This window comes from Dasypus novemcinctus, chromosome 7, assembly GCF_030445035.2.
Source record: "Dasypus novemcinctus isolate mDasNov1 chromosome 7, mDasNov1.1.hap2, whole genome shotgun sequence".
In the NCBI taxonomy this organism is placed as follows: Eukaryota; Metazoa; Chordata; class Mammalia; order Cingulata; family Dasypodidae; genus Dasypus; species Dasypus novemcinctus.
This window is the reverse complement of record NC_080679.1, coordinates 4,795,724-4,806,558: the sequence shown is the minus strand read 5'-3', so window position 1 is coordinate 4,806,558 and position 10,835 is coordinate 4,795,724. Positions and strand designations below refer to the sequence as shown.

General features: G+C 54.5%; 1 protein-coding gene across 1 annotated transcript; it reads left to right on the top strand.

Moving 5' to 3' along the window:
- Positions 1-2,358: 2,358 nt before the first annotated feature.
- On the top strand, positions 2,359-10,477 carry LOC131279330 (proline-rich proteoglycan 2-like). The gene is made up of 3 exons (XM_058301296.1): positions 2,359-2,451; positions 2,888-3,034; positions 10,043-10,477. Exons 1-3 carry the CDS (start codon positions 2,359-2,361, stop codon positions 10,475-10,477), a joined length of 675 nt encoding a protein of 224 aa, XP_058157279.1.
- The last annotated feature ends 358 nt before the right edge of the window (positions 10,478-10,835 follow it).

The following is a 10,835-nucleotide window of genomic DNA, read 5'->3' as shown; positions in this document are numbered from 1 at the left end:
CCTCTCTTCCTCATGGAAGGTCCTGGGTTCAGTTCCCAGTGCCTCCTAAAGCGAAGATGAGTGGACACAGAGAGCAGACAGCAAATGGACACAGAGAGCACACAGTGAATGGACACAGAGAGCAGGCAGCAACTGCAAACAACGAGGGGGGGATAAATAAAATAAATCTTCCAAAAAAGAAAAAAAAGGAACTGGCCAGGTAATGACAATAAAGGGTGTACTTCCCCAGAGCCTCATTAGCACTTCTCTTCACAGCTGCTGTTCAGGGTGACCAGGTGGGACCCAGAGGGGAGCAGAGCCCAGTCCAGGGAGGGGTCTGGCTCTGGGGAGGCTCAAGCCCAGGGCAGAGGCAGCCAGAGGCCGAGGTGCCTAGAGACGGGGGACGGGGACGGGTCCAGGACGTGTCCTAGTGGTGGCCTCCTCTGCCCGGGGCCTCTAGTTTCAGAAATGGAAGAGGACAAAGCGTGGTTCTGCCAGGCTGGCCCCACGCCCACGGTTTCTGTAGGTCCCTCAGAAAGGCCCTCGGCAGGTGTCCTGGCTTGGGGAGGGCCATGAGGGGTGCAGCTGCCTTCTCTTGGCAGGGACGGTCCAGATGGGCCTCAGGCCCCCCGGGGGGCTGGCAGCATCGAGGTCCCAGCTCCTCCCCTGGTTCCAGGCTGGCTTGAAGGACCGGGGGCCACTCAACGTGGCTCAGGGGACCTGCAGCAGGGGCTCAGGGCGCCACGAGCAGGGAAGGAGGCACGTGGGTCCTGAGGAGGGGTCTGCCCCCCACTGACCGCCCTGCTGCCTCCCATGGTGCCTCCTGGGCTCCAGCCCTGCCCCTCGATCCTTCCTCAGATCCCGTGGGGACAGGGCCCAGCCTCGCCCGGTGGCACCTGAGCTCACGCTCCCCTGTGGCCTGAGCACCGAGCCCGCGGGAGAGCGCGGCCTGCCCCCGGGCGCACGTCCAGCCAGGCCACAGAACCCCCGCCACACCGCGTGCCCGTGCTGGCCGCACCCTAGCCCCAGCCCTCACCCCGCGTGTAGCCCCACCCAACGCTAAGCCTAAGCAGGTTTGTAGCAGCATCACTCATTACAGCCAAGGCCTGGGAACGACCCAGACGTCCGTTGGCCAGCAGACGGTGTCCCAAACCTGGCGCACCCAGCCACGGAGCAGGACGCGGCCACGGGAAGGCAGGGACCCGTCGCGTAGCCCGGCTGGGTCCACGGGGCCTGGCGCCGGGGGAGAAGAGCCAACCCCGCTTGGGCCTCGTTCCTGAAGTGACGACGCCGTGGACGTGGAGAACAAAGCGGGGGCTGCGGGCTGGGGGCAGGAGGGAAGAGGCGTGGCCGTCGGGGCCACGCGAGGACGCCCCACCTCGTGGGAGCCCAGGGCCGGCTTCGAGATGTGCCGCGGGGGCCGTGAAGGTGTGTGGAGCCTCCGTGCGTTCACACCACCGCGTGTTCCCTCAAAACAAACCAATTTAATTCAAAGAACATGGCAAAACACTAGCAATGGGGAGCATGTTTCAATTTTTAAAAATCAATGCAGTGACTTTTCAAAATAGGGGAAGGAAGGAAGAGGGGGCAGGCAGGGGAAGGCTGGCCGCGGCGCTAGCGTGGCCGCCTCGCGCCTGCCGTGTCCTTCTCCACCTCTAAGGAGACGGCGGGGTGCGGCCACTGTTGAAGGACACCCCCCCGGTCACACCTGGCCCCTGACCGCAGGGCAGGCCACTGCAGCCGCGCTGACCCTGGCGCAGCCAGTCGCGCAGGGGCGGGAGGGCGGTGTGCTTCCCGGCCTGGCCGCCTCGCCACCCGCCCTGCAAGGCCCCCCTCCAGGCCCTCCTGGGTTCCGGTCTGGGCTCAGAGGTCAGCAGGCCGCCCCGTCGCGCCCTCCCTCGTGGCCGCGTGATCTGCGCCGCGCAGCCCTCCTGAGATCCCGCGCCCCCCTGGCGTCTGCGTCAGTCCTCTGTTCTCACACTAAGCATCCGTGTCCCCCCTGGAAAGGCAGCCCCCCGGGGGTCAGGCCCCATCTCCTCCCCCTCTGTGTCCCCAGCCCTGTCTCCCGGCTGCAGGATCCTGCTTAACACACACCATACATTTAACGAGTCAAGCAGAAAGGCTGGCGACGGGGTGAGGAAGGAAGGTGGTTTGCAGCCAGGAAGCGGCGGACGTGCCTGGAAGAGGAGACGCGTGATAACCGGGACCAAGTGCGAGGGCTGGCCGTCCAGCAGCCGGGACCCTGGGGGCACCTGCGACCAGAAGGCCCCAGGCCCGTCCCGAGAGCCGCCCGTCTGCGCTCTCCGTTCCCCGCTCTCCCGTCTCCCCGCGTCCACGTGCGCCTACGTGTAACACGGGAACCGCGCCCGAGCTGGGATAATGTGCCCTCCCGTGGCAGCAGCTCGAGGCCGCCCCTCACCTGCCCCGGCAGTGACCGAGCAGCGGTGGACCGAGCAGCTGGACCGAGCAGCGGTGCGCGGGGGGCGAGAACTCCTGCTCAGCACCCCCCGCCCAAACAGGAGGCCCTGGCGCCCGACGGACAGAGGAGAAGGCGGGTCTCAGAGCAGAGGAGGGGTGGGGGGCAGCTCCCTGGACTCTGAGTTGGGGTCCCCCAGTACAGCAGAGCTGCCCCCGTGTGCTCAGGGGCTGGGGGCACAGGGCGGGCAGCAGGGCCCATGTGTGGGGGCCCAGGGCCCACGGGCTGGACTCTCCCCGGACCCCACGGCCATCTCCAGAGCCTCTGCTGACGTGGCTCTGGCCGGGGCCACGAGGACCCAGGGCAGGGCGGGAGCTGGGGGGTACCACGCCCAGCCCCCTCCCCAGGCCCTGCATCCCAGCCACGTGCCACGGGGGGTGGGGACACCCTGGCTGCAGCCACCCTGACCCCTGCCCCCCTCCCACGCTCCAGAAGCTGGGACTTGCCCACAGCCCCAAAGGCCCCCGGAGAGCCCCGGGTTCAAATCCCAACCTCACCTGGCACGCGCCCGTGCTGCCCCCTCTGCGACCCCCTGCCAGCTGCCCCGGGGGGCCAGGACGCGGGGAGCCGTGGCATCCGGTGCGTCTGGGCAGGCCTGAGCCAAGGCCGGTCTGCCCCCTCTGCGCTGAGCCTGGCTCGACGCTGCCGTGTGGGCCTGCCCCCCTCCCCAGGGCGTGCGGGGTACGGGCGCCTGCTTCGGGTCTGCTGGCAGGCGGCGCGGCCCTCGGGCTCCCCAGGAGGCAGCTGCAGCCTCAACAGCCGCTGAGTTTAAGCCAAACCCGCGAGACCCCGGAAGGAGGCGGCGGGGCCCGTCCCAGGAAGGCTGCGCCAAGGGAAGCTTGGAAAGGGGGGCGGGTGACCATCCCCTGAGGCCCGGGGCTCCCCTGGGGCCTGGAGTGAGCTCAGGTGCGGGGCGCAGACAGGGCCCCGGTTAGCAAAGCTGCCCCGGCAGCCTGAGCCCTGCCCGGGGTCTCCCCAGCAGAGCCGTCCCCCAGGGACCCCGAGGCTGGGATCCCCAAGTGTGACCCGCTGGCTGCCATCAGGGCCACCAAGAACTCGTTACAGACGCGGATCCTCGCCCCCGGCCAGACAAGCTGCCCCTGAAGCCTGGGGAGCAGCCTGCAGGTGACCCCAACGCTGGGGATGGGGGGCCCGGGGAGCAGCCTGCAGGTGACCCCAACGCTGGGGATGGGAGGCCCAGGGACCTGCCTGCTGTGCACGTCCTCCCACGGCCCCGGGTGACCAGCCGGGAAGGGGGGCGAGCCCACCCAGCCCAGGACCCCGGCCCAGAGCCCTTCCGGCACCTGTGGACGCCCCTCCCGTTTGACCCGCGTCCTGGGGCGGGCAGGTGGCGCACGCCTGGAGGCACCCTATAGACGGGGAGGCCGCCGAGCTGGCCAGACCCGCACGCTCGCCCACGCCGCTGTCCTCCTGGTCAGCCCTGAACCCAGCGCTGGCCTGGCCTTAGCACCCCAGAAGGAAGGGGGCAGGACCGGGCTTCCTTCCTTTCCCATCTCCGGCTGCCCCCATGGTCCAGACCCGAGTCCCACAGCAAGGGGGGTGGTGAGTGGCCCCAGGGCCTGGCTGCCGAGTCGGGGTCTGCAGAGCCAGCTGGAGACGGGGCGAGAAGGTCTCAGGCACACACGGGCAGCTGCTGCCCCCCAGGAAAGAGGGGTCTTGCCTGGGTGCCTTAGCGCGGGGTCCCCTCCGTGCTCGTTCTGCATGCAGGAAACCGGGGACACCGCTGACCTCTTGGGCTCGGGGCAGAGAGCGGGGGGGAATGTTCTAGAAAGTAGTTTCCCTGCATCTAACGTTTTTCTTCGGAATAACTATTAAATACCTTGCAAAAACTGTTCTGTTGGATGGGGCCTGGGAAAGGTGGTTTTAAAGTAAATCTTCACTCATGTTGAGAAGACTATTAATAATGTACATTATAAAATAATGCATATGACTTTTATCACAGAAGGAAAACGCAACTATCCACAGTCTATCAGGTGAAGACTGCAAATGCTTTGGATGTTTTCTTCGCGGCATTCTTGCTTTCCCATCCTACAGATTCCACGGAGCCGCGAGCCCTCCACGAATCTCATTTCTCGTGGCTGGTGATGGCTCGCCTCTCCATTTCTCAGGGGCTAAGTAGCTCCAGGTGTTTCCAAGTTTTCATTAAATAATGCTGAAATGAGCGTCTCTGTACATAAAACGTTTTCTGTAATTAGATTTATGTCCTTGGAATAGAATCCCAGAAGTGTAATTACCAGATCAAGGAACAGTCATTTGTAGGGTTCTTAGTAAATATTCTCAAATCTGCCTCTAGCAGTGACTTTCCTACCGAGGAGTTTGAGAGTCACACGTTTTGACACGTACTCACCAGCATTTAGGGGATGATTCGTTTAAACACCGATAGGTCCAAAACGGTGTTTCTTTTTAAGTTCTTCTTAGAATTTTTTTCGATTCCTCACAAGGTTTAATAGCTTCCCATGTTTATTAAACATATCATGTAACTTAACTGTTCATGATTTTTTAAAAAATTTGCATGAGCTTTATATAGGTTGTAGTCATTGACATTTTGTTGGATCGGCTTCCCAGTGTGTTGGGTAATTTCAGTTTATTTAGGTTAGGGTTAGACATATTTCTATTTCTATTTAGTCAACATTTGTCAAGTTCTTCCTCTTTGATTTCCTATATCTATGACTTCCTTTTAACTTTTCATTATGGAAAATTTCAAAAATACACATAAGCAGGTAGAGAATAAAATGAAACCCCATACACCTATCTCCCAATTTCAACAGTTACCAACTGCTGACCAATCTCATCTCATGGAACCTCACCCGTCCCTCCCGCCCCCCTCCCACCTGGATACTTAGTGGAAGGAAATCCCAGTCATCAAGCTTCCCACTGGCTGAAACAGCTTCCTTCTTTCCAGTTTAATTTTCCTACTACCCCACCACCAAGTACCATTATTTCTTCGTTACTTGTAACCCATTTTCAGCTCTGCCATCACAGGAGAGATGAAAACCACATACCTCCACCGTCTTTCAGAAAATATTTATGATTTCATCTGATGTATTTAATCCATCTGGAACTTATTTTGGTATATGGTGTTGTGGTCGTGTATTAGGGTTCTCTAGGGAAACAGAACTGACAGGAGATACCTGTAAATAGTATGAGATTGACTGTGGGGAGGCACAAGTCCAAATTCCATCAGGCGGGCTGTAAGCCAGGGGCTCTGATGAAGGTCCTTGCTGAGTTCCCAGGAGATGCTGTCAGAAGCAGAGCTGGGAATTCTCTCTCTCTGAATGCTGAAATCACTTCTTCTAAGATCTTAACTGATTGAAAGAGACATCACTCATTGTTGATAACGATTTCCTCGGTTGATTGTTGATGTAACAAGCCATCTGTGCAGTCAACTCACTGATGATTAAAGTCTATGAAATGCCCTTGCATTACAATTAGCCCAGTGCTTGCTTGACCAAACAACTGGACACCATTACCTGGCTAAATTGATACAGCAGATTAACCATCACAGGTGGTCTGGTAGTATGTACCCCAGAAAAAGACATGTTCATAAATCTAATCCATTCCTGTAGGTGTGAACCTATTGTAAGTAGGACCTTTTGATGAGGTTTCTACAGTTAAGGTATGGCCCAACCCAATCAGGATGGGTCTTAAACCCATTACAGGAGACTTTTATAAGAGGAATGAAATTCAGACAGAGAGAGAGAGAGTCACAGAAAGCAAGAAACTGAAGGTCAATGGCATCTGGAAGAAAGGGAGAGGCCACCATGTGCAGTGCCATGTAACCAAAGAGCTAAGGGCCGTGGATCATCAGCAGCCAACCCCGCAACGTCAGTCTTCCAGGAGAAAGCATTGCTTGATGACATCTTGAGTTCTCCTCGCCTCAAAACCATGTGTATTAGTCAGCCAAAGGAGTGCTGATGTAAAATACCAGAATTTGGTTGGTTTTTATAAAGGGTATTTATTTGGGGTAGAAGCTTACGTTTCCAGACCATAAAGCATAAGTTACTTCCTTAACCAAAATCTGTTGCCATGTGTTGGAGTAAGATGGCTGCTGACATCTGCCAGTGTTCAGGATTCCCCCCGGTTCCTCTCTTTCCAGGACTTGCTTCTCTTTCCTCACAGCCAAGCTCCTCTGTGTGCTTATTTCAAGGCTCCAGCTCAAGACTCCAGCATCAAAAACTCCAACAGCAAAACTCCAACTCTCTTCTTTTGCCATGTCTTTTATCTCTGAGTTCCCACCGACCAAGGGGTGGGGACTCAACGCTCTACTGACATGGTCCAATCAAACCCTAATCATAATTTAATCACACTCAGGTACAGACCAGTTTACAAATGTAATCCATTATCTATTTTTGGAATTCATAACTATATCAAACTGCTATAGCATAGGACAAAACAATTCCCGTTGTTTAAGCCAGCCCACTGCATGGTATCCATGTTAGCTGCCAGGCAACAAAAACACCACGATACACAATGAAGGAAAAAACACGTGATCATCTCATGGATGCAGAAAAGGCATTTAACAAAATCCAGCACTCCTTCTTTATAAAAACACTTAGAAAACTAGGAATAGAAGAAACTTCCTTAAAATGATAAAGGGGATATATGAAAAGCCCACAACCAACATCATAATTATTGGTGAAAGACAAAGTTTTCTCCCAAGATTTGTGAGATGACAAGGATGCCCACTGTCACCACCGTTGTTCAACATTGTCCTGGAAGTCCCCGCCGGAACAATTCGGCTAAGAAAAAGAAATAAAAGGTTTCAAATTGGGAAGGAAGAAGTAAAACTTTTCCTGTTTTCAGATGACACTGGAAATCTTGAAAAATCCACAACAAAGATACGACAGCATATAAACAAATTCGGCAAAGTGGCAGGGTACAAGTTCAACATGCAAACTCGGTGGTGTTTCTATACATTAGTAATGAACATCTGAAAAGGAAATCAAGAAAAAGAATTCCATTTATAATAGCAACTAAAAAAATCAAATATCTAGGAATAGATTTAACCAAGGATGTAAAGGACCGTACACAGACAACTCTAAAGCTTTACTGAAAGAAATTAAAGAAGACCTAAATAAAGGGAAGGATACTCTGTGTTCATGGATTGGAAGACTAAATATTGTTAAGATGTCAGTTCTACTCAAAGCGATGTACAGATTTACTGCAATCTCCATCAAAATTCCAATGGCCTTCTTTGCAGAAATAGAAAAGCTAATCATAAAATTCATGAGTAAGTGGCCCCCAATAGCCAAAAACATGTTGAAAAAGAAGAAAAATGTTGGAGGACTTACAATGCCTGATTTTAAAACTTACTACAAACCTACAGTTACCAAAAGTGCATGGTACTGGCACAATGACAGAAATGTAGACCACTGGAATAGAACTGAGAGTTCAGAAATAGACCCTCATATCTATGGTCAACTGATAGTTTACAAAACTGCCAAGACCACTCAATAAGGAAAGAACAGTCTCTTCAACAAATGGTGCTGGGAAACTAGATACCAGCGTACAAAGGAATGAAAGTGGACCCCTACTTCACACCATATATCAAAAATGAATTAAAAATGGACCAAAGGCCTAAATAAACATATGAAAATTATAAAAGTTCTGGAAGAAAACAAAGGGAACATCTCCTGGGTCTTGTGTTAGGCAATGGATTCTTAAACTTTACACCGAAAGCATGAGCAACGAAGAAAAAATAAATCAATGGACTTCATCAAAATTAAATACTTTTGTGTATCAAAGGACATAATCAAGAAAGTAAAAAGACAACCTACAGGAAGGGAGAATATTTGGAAAACCATGTGTCTGATAAGCATTGAATGTCCAGAATAAATAAAGAATACCTACAACTCAACAGCAAAAAGAGAAACAACACAATCATGAAATAGACAATGGACTCATATAGTATTTCTCCAAAGAAGATGTACAAATGGCCAAAGAGCACATGAAAGATGCTCAATGTCATTAGCCATTAGGGAAATGCAAATCAAAACCACAAGATATTATTTTACACCCCCTAGAATGGCTACTATTTTTTAAAAAATTGAAACATGGAGAAATGGGAACACTTGTCATTTTTTATGGGAATGCAAAATGGTGCAGCTGCTGTGGAAAAGTTTGGCTGTTCCTCAGAAATTAAATATAGAATTATCATATGACCTGGCAATCCCACTTCTAGGTATATACTCCCCAAATTGAAATGGGGACTAGAACAGATCTTTGCACACCAATGTTTAAAGTGACAACATTCATAATTATCAAAAGGTGGAAGCAACTTGTGTCCATCAACATATGAAAATTAATTAAAATGTGGCACATACATACAATGGAGTACTATTCGGCCGTAAGAAGAAATGAAGTTCTGATACACATGACAACATGGGTGAAACTTGAAGACATTAGGTTGAGTGAAACAAGTCAGACACAAAAGGACAAATATCAGCTGCCTGAAATAGCTCAGTTGGGATAGCATTAGACTGAAAAGGACAAATAGTGTATGATCTCATTTAAATGAAATCATTAGAATATGCACATTCAGAGAGTCAGAAATTAAAATACAGGTTACCAGGGGCGGGGGCTGGGGGTAGGGAATGGCGAGTTAATGCTTAATCAATGCAGGGCTTCTGCTTGGGGCATGGAGGAAGTTTTGGTAATGGCTGGTGGTGATGGTGGCACGATGTGGTGAATTTATTTATCACCACTGAGTTGTACACTTGACAGAGATTAAATGATTAATCCTAGGCTTGTATAGATGTTGCTAGAATAAAAGTAAAACAAGGCAGAAGAACCACAATATGCACAGTATGAAAAGAGAAGCCTAGTGTAAACAGTGGACAATGTCAAGAACACATGGCAGCAATTAAGTGCCACATGAATACCAGACATCTCTAACAGGGAAGAGAGTTGGGTGGGGTGTTATGTGGGAACTCTGCTTTCTGCATTTGTTTTTCTGTGAACCTACAACTGCTCTAATAACTTAAAAACAAGTTTATCTGTAACAAATTGTTCCTCTCCCAGGATGCGCCTGCCCCCCTGCAGGGGCCGTCGAGGCACGTGGTCTTTGAACAGGTATCTAACGTTTTTCGGAAGGCGGCTGCTGTTACTGTCGATGAACTGAGGCGCTCTCTGTGCCCCCGCCCTGCCCCTCTGAGCCCGCCTGGCTTCTCCCTGAGTCCCTGGACAGATCCAGGCCGAGCTGGGTCTTCCCAGCAGGCTCCAGGCTTCCTCGAGGTAACTGGACCTGTCACCAGCAGCTCTTCTCCCCGAGCGGAGTGCTGCCTGCCCCACTGCAGGCAGGGGTGGGGGCGAGGGGAGCGGGCGCAGGAGGAGCAATGCTGGGGGGTGTTAGTGGGGAGGTGGAGGGAGGGAGGGGGAAGGAGGGGTGGGAAGGAGGGGCGCCTGTGACCTTGGCCCTGGCGGAGCCCCCTCGCTGGCGGCACAGGCCCACCCACCCACTGGGAGGGCCTGGCTCAGGGCCGAGCCCTGCGAGCCTGGGAAACAGCCCAGCTTGGGAACCCCCGCCCCTTTCGGGGCAGAGCCCCGCCTTCCTGGTGGCTCCCACAGACCACGGAGACGCTGTTTGCCATGAGGCCGGCCCAGACCCGGCCCCAGACCCCCACCCTGTGGGGACGGGTGGGCACCAGCGCAGAGGGGCTGCTCCTTCCTCCAGATGTAGCGCAGGACACGGGAGCCTCGCCCGGATCCCCTCAGAGCCCAGATCCCCCCAGAGCCCGGATCCCCCCAGAGACCAGATACCCCTGGAGCCTGGATCCCCCCAGAGCCCGGATACCCCCGGAGCCCGGATCCCCCCGGAGCCCGGATCCCCCCAGAGCCCGGATACCCCCAGAGACCAGATACCCCCGGAGCCCGGATCCCCCCAGAGCCCGGATCCCCCCAGAGCCCGGATCCCCCCAGAGACCAGATACCCCCATAGACCAGATACCCCCGGAGCCCGGATCCCCCCAGAGGGATGCCCCCGCCCCTGCCCCCCCCCCATAATCCCGGAACTGAAGTCTGTCCTCGTCATGCCTGGATTTGCTTTTTATTCGAGTTTACTTGGTGGAGGGAGGGGGTGGGGGGAGGCCTGGTCCCCGCTTCGTCCCGCTCCCCCCACTAAGGTCACGAGCGCAAGAAGCGGGGCCGGGGTCTTGGTGCAAGGCCAGAAGCCTCCCCGCCCACCCCCCCCCACCCCTGCTCGTGCCCGCAGCCTGGACCCCCCTCCTCGCTGCCACTGGAGCCCCCAGTGGCGGCCCCCGCGCCCCTGTCCCCGTCCACTCCCTAAGCCCCCAGCCTCAGCCCCGGGGCAGCCCCTTGACAGCCAGGGGCCGGCAGTTCTGCAGAGCCCCCCCTCTTGCCC

Excerpts from the sequence above, each read along its gene's own strand:
- LOC131279330 (XM_058301296.1), top strand. The coding sequence starts at position 2,359 with ATGTGCCCTCCCGTGGCAGCAGCTCGAGGCCGCCCCTCACCTGCCCCG. Across the intron at positions 2,452-2,887 it reads AGCAGCTGGACCGAGCAGCG|AAGCTGGGACTTGCCCACAG; the intron begins GTGCGCGGGGGG and ends CCCACGCTCCAG. Across the intron at positions 3,035-10,042 it reads GCGGGGAGCCGTGGCATCCG|ACCACGGAGACGCTGTTTGC; the intron begins GTGCGTCTGGGC and ends TGGCTCCCACAG.